At 26.9% G+C, this 15,132-nt stretch overlaps 1 protein-coding gene across 7 annotated transcripts in view; it reads left to right on the top strand.

Annotated features, from left to right (window-relative positions):
• Positions 1-6,972, top strand: part of LOC148232809 (uncharacterized) — a 449,135-nt gene extending 442,163 nt beyond the window's left edge. For 6 of the 7 annotated variants that reach the window (XM_088189594.1, XM_088189589.1, XM_088189590.1 and 3 more), the window contains one exon: positions 6,464-6,971. In XM_088189594.1, the coding sequence (XP_088045720.1) occupies positions 6,464-6,618 (155 nt within the window). In that variant the 3' untranslated portion in view covers positions 6,619-6,971. Of the gene's footprint in view, positions 1-6,463 lie in introns of all 7 variants that reach the window. The other variant, XM_088189595.1, reaches the window with a different exon arrangement.
• Positions 6,973-15,132: the final 8,160 nt, after the last annotated feature.

Here is a 15,132-nt window from a genome sequence, read left to right as displayed (position 1 = left end):
AATAATATGCAATAATATATTAATATATTAAAAAAAACAATTGTCCTTAAAATAAATATTATTCCATAAAAAATATAACTTTAAATACCTTTTCAATTACCAATCTAGTAGCTAGAATAAATATTTTATTAAATATTACAAATAAATTTGATTTTAATATCAAGAGTTTATTCTACTGTATCTCACAATTTATTATTATTAAATAGATCAATATTATTATTTTGCCATTTTTAAGTATAATTGTAAATTATTATTGAAAATTACCTTTTTTTAAAAAATGTTTCTATCAAAAATATACATAGGTACAGTAGCATACATAATATTAAATGCACAATACTGGTTCATAACCATTTCGATTGCTTACAATAATAATAAATAATCCATAAGTATATTAAAAATTTAAGGAAAAATACATAAAACCTTTTACAAATTTAAATTGTAAATTACCTAGATTTATATAACATATTCAAAAACCATCGATAAATAAAATACTTACAAAAAAGTTTATTTTTTAGGTTATGCAGTAAAATTATTTTTAAATATTTTTGATGAAAAAGTAATGTTCTTAAAAAAAATATTAAATATATTTTTTACATAAAAAAAAATATAATTAAATAATAATAAAAGTCTAATTAATTAGTTTATTATATTGATATATAATAAATAAATATATTAAAAATTATTTTAATACAATAAAAATAAAAATAAATATTGCATACAATATTAATTTACAGCATATTTTTTTATTTTTATATTTTTTTATTTAATTAAAATTATTAGTTTAAATGATGGTATTTATATAAAAAATATTACTGTACAAATGCAACTAATACATAGGTTAATAAAATATGAATAATTTTAAAGTAATCTTAATTATATAATAATAAGTATTGAATTAAAAATTTAATTAAAAAATAGTTCTTAAGAAATAACACATAAAAAACATAATTCCACATTTTATTATTTTAAACATATATTAAAAAAAATATATTTTACAAATAATTTTTGCAAACAATAAATACTTTCACCTCAAACATATTTACAAAAATAATTTTATTAATAACAGCTGATATTTAACAAAAATATTAATATGAGAAAATGGTATTAAAACAAATATATTTTTTCTATTTTTAAATTTCTGTAATTTTTCATTTTTTATTAAAAATCTGACCGTCATCACTTGATAGGTTTTCCCATTTGTTTTTGTTTCCCATTAGTTATGGTTCACACCTAAAATAGATAAGCTCCATCTCGCAAAATATTTTCTAGCTCCTCATAGCTATCGCCTAAAACACCATTGTGTTTAACAAATTCGTTTAGAAACTGAATGACCAGTTTCAAACGTGCAAGATAAGCGTTTTTAAGCGCTGACTTTCTGGCCGCAACGGAAAGAAACAAGGACGCGATCGCAACTCTCTTAGGAACCCCACGACTCGCAACCGAAAGTCACTGATCATTGACATATTAATATAAAACCTATATTTATTTATTTATTAGCGATTTATTTTGTGTTATTTGCACAAATTAGCTAATTTTTTTGTAAAAATACCCTTTACTTTTTCTACCGTTTGTTATTACAAAACAATGTTAAAAAATCATAAAAAAAATCACAATTGATTCGTTGTTTTATCTTTTAATTTTTTTTATTTTGCCTTACGTAAGTCTAATGTGTTACAATAGAGGTTATTCTTGGCAGATGATTTTGTGACATTTTCATAATTAATTATAAATTATTATATGCGTTATGATTTAAAATTATTAGTGCTGGCATACATTTAAGAGTATGTTAGAACCTGAGGCCTTTAGTTACGCAAGGTTTAAAATAGCGAACTACGCTATTTTAAACCTTGATTAAAAAAGGCAAACATTGATTATTTGCCTTAATTGCTCTAAGAGGTCCTATGTTCTGATTTACTTAAGCTGCTCTAAGAGAACATATAAAAGGGATGACACACATTTACTTATTTCAAGAAGCACTATTATTAATATTATTATTTTATTAATTTATTTAGCTTAATAGCTAATCTTTACATCTAACAAATTTAGTAAACATATATAAAAATATATAAAAAATACATAACAGAAAGAAAAAATAAGAATATACAATAATAAAGTCTTAATATTATAATTTATTTCTATATGTACGAAGGTGTTTTTTTTATTCCATTTATGAAACCCGTTATATTTTTGCTGTTTCGGATTTCTCTTGGAAGACTATTATATAAATCAAAACCTCCGTACATAATTCCCCTAGCCGTACTCGTTTTCTTATACTTAATTATTTTTAAATTTTCTTTATTTCTAGTATTATATTTATGTACATCTTTATTTCTTATTAAATACCTATTAAAATATTTTGGTAACATATTATTTTCTAACTTATATATAAATACTAAAACATTCATACTCAATATTTCTTGAACATTTAACCATTCTAATCTATCAATCATACTTTTCCAATTAGTTAATCTATTTTTTATTTAAGATTACTCTCATTGCCCTATTTTGTAATTTTTGCAACAGTTGTTTATCTAATTTATTTAACATATTTAATAGTGTTGCACAATAATTAAAATGGGGCAATATTATACTATTGTAAATTTTTTTTTTTTTTTTTAACATCAACTCTTTAAAGAATCACCATATAGCACGCAATAACCATACGTAAACTATTAACAATTTTTACCATAACTTCTTATCTCTGTAGTTAGGCATTGTTTTGCCCAATTAAAGTATATTTTCTTACGGATCGTAATGGTTTCATTTATAAAGAGCTACACAGAAGGTCTAAATTTCTGCCTAAGATGTATTGATATTTTTTTTCTGTTAGTCTTAGCTGCATTGGAGAGAACATATTTATTGATTTATCGTGGATCTTTTGTTGTAACATGTCAGGTGTTAAGCCTAAAATATTGCAACGAGGTAACAATGGGGTAAATACGGATAACTACTAAGTAAGTAGTGGGGCACCAGACTGAAATCAGTCTATTTTATAAATTAAAAACTATTATTATAGCTTAAAATCAATCAATGTCACTATGCAGAATTTGATTTTATTTTATTTTAAATATTCACGACATTTATTACTGAGATTAAAAAATCCGGAAAAACCTGATCTGTAATGATTGATCAAAATCATGATAATCACTTATTTTACTTTCACATACACGATTTATATTAAAAAATCTTTTAGGCTCTGCTTAAGTAAACCACTTGTCTATAGTGCTGGTATATAAAAAGGTTAAGCCTTGTTTTGGATTTTTCTTTGTTAAGAACCTGCCAGATTACTCACAGCTCATTTGATTTTTTAATCTTTTATAATGACTCATAGCTTATAAACATAACCCTGATTTATCTTTTTAAGTATGTTCAATTGTCTGTCACTGAATTTTTGACATAAATAACATCGATTCAAGATACATTAGAGCTTAGGTTATCGTACTGCAAATTGTATAATTAAATAATAATTATAACTGTACTGACTTATTCCACTTGTAGTATTATTACAATCAAATGACTTAACATTCTTGTTGTATCATTATACTAATATGCAAACATAAATGATATTTCCTGTACCACAAATACGTACTGCTCTCAATATTACACCGAGCTTTCGTATTCCGCAAGAAGGATTCCCTAGCGCGCATTCCTCGAGTATTACTTTCGCAATTAATTATCCAAGTGACAGCTTTTGAAATTCACTTAAGGAAAGGGGTGGGCTTTTTATGCGTTGCCGGGATTCAATCCCGACAGGACTCTGAAAGCTTTCGATCGAGCTTTCACCTACTAGGAGTTGTTAGGTTTATTTCGGCCCTGTAATTTTCCATCCGCGAAAAAACCCTTACTGATTAATTTTTAGGTTTCCACGCAACCAGGAATTGCCCCCGGAATAGTTGACGATCTCTGTCTGAGCCCCTAAATGCGTTCAAATATATTACCTAGTTTCCGACACACGCTCGATTACGTTTCTCGGGTTTGCTGCTGCGGAACTAATGAAAATCGGCTACTTATTTTTATTAAGTACACTTGTAAGATGCTATTATATATATTGTATACAGAATGCCTAAAAAGTATTAATTAATTAGAATTTATAGTCGAGTTTAAATCTAAAAATATATTCTCAAAATAGTGGCTATTTTACAAACATATCAACTATATTTATGCCAAAGTGACCAAGACAATTTATAATAGTATCCCATGAGAATAAAACTGTCAAATAAGTTATAAAAAAACAGCACGCAAAAATGCATCTGAAATCTTTGCAACATCACTTTAAAATATATCTTAAAAAATATATAGTTTTCATATAGCATAAATTTATGATTTTATTTATGAGCTTTAATATATATTAAAACTATATGTACTAGCATTATCTTTAAAGATAATGGCATTTAATTGACAAAATATTTTTAATTAACAAGCTATACAATTGCATCTCGATATTTTCTTAGATAAAAATACAGTTTAAATACCACTGCTTAAAAATGTATATATGTGTATAATGTTAATTTTTTTTTTTACTTAATGGTTTGGCCATCTCTGATTTATAAAGAGTTAAAATATAAGCAAAAGAGCTTTTTTTCAGAAAAAATCAAGTGTCCAACACAGCATCATAAATTAATAAGCAACTATAATGCAAATTAATATTTGGAATTCGAGCCATTGCATCATTAATATTTATGAGCTGCGTGAATTCTGAATTTATTTTAGAAAATAAATACCATGCAAATTAATTATTCAATGTCAAGGGCGTTTAAAATTCATTCGCTATTTAGTATTTAGCGTGACATTAGCACAAACACATACACAGCTGGTCGGTCTACTAGTTATTAATTTCCTGCCGGTCGACTCGGAAGGATCGCTGTGATTTAACCTGACTTAGCCAGGTGACATTTGACCCGGACATATTTAGGCAATGTATAGTATATATAAAGTGTTTTCATTAGTAGTCCCTACAACTAAACATATTAAATTCAAGTAATCTGCACAGTTTTAAGAAGATAAATATATATTTAAAATGATATTCGATTTGTTCACCTTTATAATAAAAAAGTGACGTTACAAACTGCTCTTTTACTTCATTATATCAAAGCCTGTTTAACTATATAGAAACATATTGTACTGAACATACAAATTATGCCTTTACTTGAATATTACGCTTATAAAAATGATCAATTTGTCGATGGCAAAGTATTAGGAGGTTAGCAGCAATCCAAACCAAGTGATTCGTTAGCATCTCTTATTCAATATTATCTTTGAAGCAGCAATTAGAAGCCCTGAGAGCAAGATGCCGGCACCGAAATTAATAAATCAATTTGAATATATTTGCATATGCATACGGATTGCCATTGTAGCATTTACTAGGCTAAAATAAGCTCTTCAATATATAAACAATGCAACAAAACATATAATACGCTATAATAAATGTATTGATCGAATTTTGTTATTGGCGACGTGACGGAAGGACGTCTTCCGCCGGTCAACGTCTCAACAATTCGCGCGTTATTAATCATCTACAACAGCTAATCTGTGTCTAATAGCCAATTTATCACCACACCTTCAAAATTAGTTTTGTACTTTCTTAACCATAAAACAATGCAAATATCTTGATAATATTTAAAAGCAATTTATTAATTTAAAAATATGTATATACAAAAGTCACTATGTTATTGGAAATATTAATAACAAAATAATCTTATAAAGATGTATTTTAAAAATATATTTTTTTAATCACCAATATACTACCATTACCAATTACTAATTTACACCACTGGTATATCGTGCTGGTCATTTAATTAATAAATAATACGTTTCAGAAAAAAATCCTGATGAAGTCAAGAACCATAATGAATTGTGACACGCAATCACTCATAGACTCAAGTTTTATATTTTTATTTTTATATCTTATCCTACATCATGTAAGTGTTAAATAACGCGTCTGTTCGTTAATGATTGTTTGTCAGAATGAACATCAATCAACCAATCAATACAGTGTACTAAACTGAAATCAAACACTTTGACGAGGGCAAACTGTTGCCTAGGGCATTTTGCTGTCAGATAATTGCGCTTTGGTTATATTGGCGCTTTGCCACTTAACTATTAGGTGAAATTTTGCCAAATTTGTAAGATGCTCGATATATACACAGGACACAGGACAGTATGCTTAAGTGCTTGTTTGTGTGGCAGTTACAAATTGATTTAAAACTATATCTTAATATAATAGTAAAAATATATGAAATTTTAAAATTACTCTTTTAAAATTACGTGGATAGCATTTCATTATATATCCATTAATATTAAGCTTTATTTTAAAGAATATTAAATAATATTTATATAGTATATTCTTAACAGTGAAAACAATAATTGTGATATTATAAAAAAATATGAGAAAACACATTTTTTTATTTTAAAATTATGTATCTTATGTCATATTTTGCTAATGATTTTTTTTTTGTCCTAGAAGAAAGCCTAGCTGAACTTCATCAAGGTGTTGGTTCAAGATTACACTGCAATTTCATCTGCTTCATCTTACCTGCGGTTCTACTCACAACATTTCTACTAGACACGATAATATTCGATGTATTATATTTACTATACAAAGCTCTGCATATAGTATAATTTTATATAATTTTTCATATTTTTTTTATTGAAAATGTAAAATACGATATGTTATGATCAAAAAATCAATAAATAAAACAATGTGCTATTGGTGCCATTACCGTCCAATTTAACATTTTCAATAGCTATTTTATTTTTAATAAAAAACATTAGCAAAGATCTTTTATTTATTATTAAAAAAAAATGTACTTATTTAAATAAATAAAAATATGTAAAGCAAACGCTAGAAACGTATTATTTAATATAAATAAATAAATAAATTTATTATATAATATTTTTTTATTTAAAAGACGTAATATTAGACACATATCAAATAATGTTTTTATTTAATAAACGTTCTATTTGTTTGATATTTTTATGTAAGATTTAAGAGATGCATTTTAATGTTTATATATTAAAAAATAATTTTTCACACAAATATATAATATTCAAATAAAAGTAATATATATAATAAATAATATAAAATGTATCATAGCTTAAGTCGATCGTTGTGTTCAATGTTATTTTTTACATGTATGTATTAAATATGATTATATAAATATATATACAGATAAAATCATATGTATGTTTATAGTAGATTAAAAATAGTTTAAAATGATTTTATTATACACAATATGTATAAGATTGTCCAATAAATTATTTAAAATTATAAAAACACGTGTTTTATTTATGTATGAAGCTTGTAGTACACGTTCAGAGGTAAAAAACACACACGGGTATATTTTTCTTTATTAACCCCGTACACCCAATGGACGAGAACACTTATCCCTAAAAGGACCCTCTTCATTCTTCACTCACGCATACACTTTACGCTCCTTTATATTCACTTGGGAAGAAAAGGACTAAGAAAAAGTGTATGACTGCTTCCGGGAAGGTATTTAAATTATGTAATTTAAACGAATGTTTTTGTATAAATAAAAATAAAAACGATTGTGGTGTACAATGTTGGAGATGAGTATACCACAAAGAATCATTCATCCTGAAATTAAGTGGGTTCAATTTTATTTATATTTAAAAACTGTGCTCTATAATACAAAATCTACAATTCTATAGCTCATTTTTTTTAATTAAAAATTAAAAAAATATAACATGAACGTGCAAAAATTTAACAGTAGGTGAGAAATAAAATTTTGTAATAAGTAACTTGAGCAACCACTATATTTTAATGTTTTAAAACTAGACCAACCAGTAAATACAAATAAAAGTATGCAGTGTAGAGTACCTTTTAAATATGTGAATTTAACAAAATAATACTCAAACTAGATTTTAAAAAATCAGAACGAAGTAAAAATGTATGTATAACACTAAAAGGTGAGGGTCCGGTATTTGTACATTTATTAGCTGCGGTACCTCGCGATAGTGAGAAACCGACAGCTTGTTATTTTAGTTTTTGCGGCAATAACTACTAACTTATTATTAATATATAAGTTATAGCTAAGCTAACATTTTTAAATAAACTGCATCAGAGCTTTGTATACAAAAAATTAACAAAATACGTAATAATGATCCAAAAATATGAAATCATAGTGTTTCAACTGTGTATGTAAGTAATTTAATAAAATGAAAAACACTACATTATGGAGAAACCAAAGTGTTTAAATAAATTAAATAAACCACTTAACGACTAATTAAAAAAAATATTTTATATAACCATAATCTACTATAAAATATCAATAATCAAAAAAAATCAGATCACATTTATTTTAAGAACAAAATATAAAATATTTTTTGCAAGTCCTTACAAAAGTTTTTTCATTGGTTTTTTATTATATATATATATATATATATATATATATATATATATATATATATATATATATATATTTAATTGTAACGTCAATAAATGGTTAACATTTTTTAAATAAATAATATTATATATATCCTAGAACCCTAGGTTCATGAAAAAGTTTTACCATTTTTTTGATGATAATAACATAATAATAGTAAGTAACATCTGTTTTTGTACTATTGCTACTTTCTGTTCATTTTTTATTTAGACAGCGAACAGTAAAAAGCAATAATATGGTTCAGAAATGTCAGCCAAAGTTTCAATATACGACCCTTTTTATTTTATGAATTTCTTAAAAATAATTTTGCAACTGTGACAACGTGAAAAAAATTGCAACGTGTACGGGGGAATATGCTACTTAAATTAAACTGACTCAATGGTAGTTCTAAAAATTTTGGTCTACAGATTTTTATTGATGAATAAATGACATACCCTGCGACCTTTGAAGTCTAATGGTGACAAGTTAAATGTCATAATTGCCATTTCTTTACTTCATAATACCAGGGAGATTACACAAAAGATGGGACTTAACAAGCTAAATGTTGTAATTAATTTAATTATAAAATTCTCCTCCCAAAATGCCAGACGCCAATTAATTAAACTGTGTTCATGTGTTGCTGTGATTTCAATACAAAAGTCGAGCTTTTTGCACCGATTTGTAACTGGACATAAAATTTGGGTTGTCTACAACAATGTGACACGAAAAAGACATTGGGGTATACCTAGGAAAACCTCATTACCTACTCTGAAAGCAGAAATCGATGCAAAAAGGTAATGCTATGCGTATGGCGGAGTTGCAAGGGTATTGTGTATTATAAACTTTTGGAACGCAACACAACAATTTCAGCCAGACGTAATTTGCATGTTATTATGCACCCAACATACTTTCCATGGCATTAAAAAATTTGTTCATGGCATTAAAAAATTGTTTAGATAATAAAAAATTAAAACAATGACAGATAAAATAAGCTCCTAATTTATTTCTCTGCATCGAAGTCAAAGAAATTATATTTTAATTCCATAAATAAGCTTCTATAAAAATGAAATTTAAAACCACCTCTTCATGTGTCATGACTCCTCCGTTTCTCCTTGCCCCCACCACTGTTCTCATAGGCTCACGCTGAATTATTTATGTGCCAGAGCAACAATATATATCCTGCTCACACCATTTCATCGTATGTTAAAGCAGCAACATTATCTTTTACCACACCTATTTACCGTTAACAACTTTCTCATTAAATTCCCTCTCACGCCGATTCATAACTGACTGTTAAATAGCAATTCACTTCTGCCTCTCTCTTCGTCTCTTATTTTAACATACTTTATATTATTTTGCTAGGGAAAGAGTGCGGTGGGGCAATGATTTGCGTTTACTAGACTAAAGAAAAAAATGTTTCTTAGGCAATAAAACTTTCGTTAACAATATTTTTTAATAGTATCACAATTTGAAATTAACTTTTGTCAGACTTAAAAGTTACAATTTGCATAGATATATAATTAAATTGACCTTATAATATTTTGCTAGGAAAAGGTGCTGTGGGGCAATGATTTGTGTTGACTAGATATATAATTCAATTAAATTAAATTTGTATAGATATATAATTAAATTGACACATTACAATGCACCATACTAATAATATTGTTATTAATGACAAATGATTGTCGGGTTATTTTAGGATGTTATTGTTATTTATCATTATTGTATTGAGTAAGATTGATAAGTTACACATGTTTTATAATTGTAATGGTATTGTTTAGATTACAAAATTATATATATTATTTAGGAGCTATTTCTAAATGAGTCAAGTAAAAGATGATTAATCGTTACATTGACACATTTATATAAATAAAATATTTATTAGATTTATTATTTGTATCAATATAAAATGTGTATAATAATAGGGGTTCTTGACGCCAATTAATTAAATTTAACGACCAAATCTCGCCTTTGCGTTTGTTTCGTTTGACTTTTGGAAACTCAAACGAAATACGGAGCAATTAAAGTGATAAAATTAAAAAAGTTATCGCTTTCAACGGACTGCGCCCGAATTTTAAGAAAGGCTTTCAAAAAGAAAAAGTAAAACACTTCTGTTCGAAAAATTCGCTAAAGGTAAAGTGCTACTACACCGGTTGCTTAAAATGGAATAAATTTCAATATTTTTCTTTATAATTGATTTTTATTAATAAATTTACGTTAATTAAGTAGAAGCTCATATTTCAATCAGCGGCACATTTTCAGTGTATTTTATTTCTTCATAATAATAATTACTCATAATTTTCACCTCTTAAATTGGATACGTCTAACGATGTTGATCACATCATAATCTTTGTCGTAATAGATACCGTTGTGATCTTTATTAAAGTTATAATAAATAAATTTTGTTATAATATATTTTATGAGATATCGACTCAAATTATGGTCTGGCACGACAACGGAGCTTCCGCCACAAAAGGGTAATTTCTCAAGGCGGCAAATAAATATATAGGTGAGTTTCGACCTGTGAATAACTACCCTCCAGAGGACTCGAGACCCCCAACCTCCACGAAAATCGAACACCAGCCTCCCCTACGTTTCTACGTATAATCTTCGGAAGCTTTATCCTTGCCGCTAACGGTGCGCGACATAAAAATGTATGAGCGTAACCGAAAGAGCACTTAAGGTCTTGGTTTTGCACTGCAAATGCCCCGAAATGCAAGGATATAAATCGATGGTAAAACACAAGAAAATCCAGGAATATCTTAATTCCATCTGAATATTCAAGCGAGCTTTACAAGTAACTATTAAAGATCAAATGTTAAGACTCGCGGTTTCTCACGTGGTTTTATAGGCGCTTTGGTTGAAACCAGATTATCAGCAACATGCGAATAAATTTGACGGAATACCTAAGAAAACATTAGTAAAAAAAATTGTGATAAAGTAGATAAGCGTTTCTACATATTAAACTCGAAATAGTATTTTGATTAAGGGCCATTTACGATACGATAAAGAGAAACATTTGCTTAAAGTATAAAATTGAAGACATATTTAACATTCCGATGTTAAGGAATCGATCGAGACGGTCATCAAAATTGTAAAAAAAAATGAGAAAAACTTAAGAATATCATAAAACTACCGACTTAGAAGTGTTTATGATGGTAATTGCCTTTATTACAGGCCTTGTCGATTATGCTCGAAGCGGGACTCCTCAGAAGATAATATGAAATAATAATGAACGCTCAGAAAAAGCTAAACCCTTGTTATAGCCTCCGTTATTATAATTACATACATAGTATTCTGTGTCGAGACAACCCGAAAATTTATTCCCGGGAATTTTCAAATTTTTCGCTGTCTCAAGTACCAGGAATTTTAAAAATATAGCCCAATAATAGAACCTTGTTAAATGTATATAATATTGCGTACATTTAATGTTTTTAATAAATCAAATCGTCGAAAACACAAAAAATAACCCTTACCACTTGGTATAAAAGCAGTAGCAGGCGGATAGTTAAAGATAACTCGTCACGTCAGTAATGATAAAGAAAGAAAATCTTTAATATTTAGATTTACCGATCAACAAAAAATATAATGATATATGCAAGGGATTATTTTGTATTACCAATACAACCTTTGGACGTTTTTGCTGAAAAATCAAAAAAATACGGAAAATTTTGCAGGTCCAATTTTTGTAGCCTTTTTTATTGATTTTTAAACTCAAAATACAAAATTTAGGGCCGTTTAGAAAAAATCAAAATGCAGAAAATATTTTGAAAAGTCCACAAATTTTCATTATTTTTGATAGATTTTGAGCTCAAATCCTAAATTTAAGTCCTTTTAAAAAAAATTTTTTAACTTTTTTTATGACTTTTGAGCTTTAAATTCTAAATTTATGGTCTGTTTTGAATAAAAATCAAAATAAAATAAAAAAATTCATAAAGTCACAACTTTTCAGATTTTTAGATATATTTTTTATCTTAAAATCATGAATTTAGGGTCTGTTTTGAAAAAAAAGTTCTATAACTCTAGAAATTTTAAGCATTTTTAATAGCTTTAAAGCTTAAACTAAAGAAAAATATACAAAATAACTAGTCCACGATTTTTTCATAACAAATTAATTTTTGAACTCTGAAGTAAGTACCTGTTTTCGAAAAAAAAAACAGGGTAGAAAGTCTACAAATTATGGGATTTTTTTGGAGAAGTTTTTATCTTAAAACATTGAATTTTGGGCCTGTTTTGAAAATAAATCGTAAAAAAACGAAAAGTTTTACATGTCCACAATTTTTTAGCCTTTTTGATATATTCTTTAGCTGTAAACCCTAAATTTCGGACCTAAATTTTGAAAAAAAATAAAGAAAATATGAAAATATTTTGTTTTTTTTTGTTCACAAATTCACAAAATTTTAGCCTTTTTGATAGATTTTTTTTTTCTAAAACCTTTAATTTAGCACATGGTTTGAAAAGCAATCGAGAAAAACGAAATATTTTCAAGTTGCTATTTAAATATTTTTTTATCTCAAGCCCCGCAATTATTTAAAGTTTTGAAAAAAAATTAAGAAAATATAAAAATTTTACGAATTTTCACCCTATTTGTAGATTTTTTAACTCAAAATCCTGTGTTGAAAAATATACTTAATTATATAGGTAATAATATTTTAGCCTTTGCTAGACTTTTGAACTCAAAACCCATAAATTCAGGAACTATTTTGAAAAAAAATGGAGATAAAAAAACAAATTAATTACAAATCAACAAATTTTCAGCCTTCTTGAAAGATTTAGGATTTGTTTTGAATAAAAACTAAACTGGCATTCTTAATATTTTTTTAGCTCACACTTCTGAATTTATTTAAAGTCTTAAATAAAATTAAAGAAAAATAACAAATTTACGAATTACTAGCTTTTTTTGATAGATACTTTAACTCAAATTAAGGTCTGTTTTAAATTATATAGAAAAAAACTATATTCAAAGAGACTAAAATTGATTAGTCTTTCTGCTAGATTTTTACACTCAAAATATAAAGCCTGTTTTGTAAAAAAAATTAATTAAAAAAATTACAGAAATCAAAAAATTGTTAGCTTTTTTAATATATTATTTATCTTAAAACCCTTAATTTATTGTAGGTTTAAAATTAACATAAAAAATCACAAGTTAACGAACTTTCAGATTTTTGTTAGATTTTTAAATTAAAACCATGCATTTAGGGTATATTTAAAAAATTAGTTTAACTTAACTTAATTTACTTTATGATAGATTTTTGCCAATAAAAAGATTAACATATTTTTCTGTCTATGAATAAAATGAAAAATCTGAGATATCTCTACAAGAAAAAGTACGGATCGTATCCGTTTTTTATAGTCATCGTATTCGTTGGGGTACAATTCATTGCAATATCGGCGTAAAGTCTACTCAATGAAACACTTTTTAAAGTTGCCAAGAAGTGGTGTCAACAACCCGCCAATGTGACTTACATCTGCGAGCTTAAAAGTGTCTTAGTGAGTCGTGATCGCATCCCTTATTCTTGACTGCTGCGGCCAAGACATCATCGCTTGAGAACGTTTCTCTTGCGCAAGCCATCCAGCTTGTCAAACGCAAATATGTTTTTGGCAATAGATATGAGAAGCTGAAAAAAATATGAAGGAAGGTTTGGACCACAACTATTCCATAATTTATTTTTTAAATATTTACTCTTATATTGATTGATTCTATAATGGCTATTATAACGCATTGGACAAACATTTCAAGTCATGATGGTCAAATTTGTAAATAAAAATAATGGTTTTAATTTCCAAAGAAAACTTGAAAAAGGATTATGCAGGATATAAAACGTCTTAATTTATCATGTTTACGCACCAAAGTTGGATAATAATTATTTGCGAATAATATTCCAGGTTTGCCTTTCAATTATTCTCGGTGCGGTGCAACCGCTAAAGTTTTCACTTCTAATAAATATGCAAATGGACCAAGGGTATTGTTATTTTTTGTTCACCCGTTAGCCAGCGGTTCGTTGTTGGTAAAGTAAACGAAATTAATTCCGCAAGCTACCGCTAGCCGGTAAATATTGCAAAAAGTTTTTAATCAATTTTTCAACACGCTAGGTATTCATTATGCTCATATATTTGCATCCAAAATAGTGTTTCGAGCTCTAATAAAAGGAAGTTGTTTTTATCAAGGATAGCGTGCTATGAAGTGTGTGTGCTTAATAATATAGACTAGCATATATAAATCTCCTAATAATTGGGTTTTGACTTGAATTTCTACAAAGTTTTTGATTTGTTGGTGTACAAAATAATAAAAGGTTATTATTATTTAGTCTTTGTACACAATGCAATTATAATGTATTACCTGTCAATATTTACATGATAACATTTGGAATAACAGTACCCCTCGACTTTGCAATGAATAATATTGTAATTTAGATATTGTTGTATAAATGGTGCAAGATCAAAACTAGGGTCAGCAAAGTTTTTCTGTAAATAGCCGGATCAGAAATGTTTAACTTTAGCATTTATTAGCATATTTTACATATTCAAGTAAATGGGGTATTTTTTTAAAGAATTTTTTTCGAGTGTTTTTGAGAAATTAGCGTTATTTAATTTTACTTTTTGTCAATTAGGCTGTCGGGTTTTTAAAATATAAGTAGTTGGGAGTCTAGCTAAAAATCCTAGTCCATAATTAAGATGTGCAGTTGGAGATGTAAACTTAAAAAAATCAAGCACATGAATTTTTTTAACAAAAAAATATTAACGAAAA

This window comes from Plectrocnemia conspersa, unplaced genomic scaffold, assembly GCF_051122295.1.
Source record: "Plectrocnemia conspersa isolate PC_06_02 unplaced genomic scaffold, ASM5112229v1 ptg000008l, whole genome shotgun sequence".
Lineage (NCBI taxonomy): Eukaryota > Metazoa > Arthropoda > Insecta > Trichoptera > Polycentropodidae > Plectrocnemia > Plectrocnemia conspersa.
The sequence above is the reverse complement of the archived record's forward strand: the minus strand, read 5'-3'. Positions and strand labels throughout refer to the sequence as shown.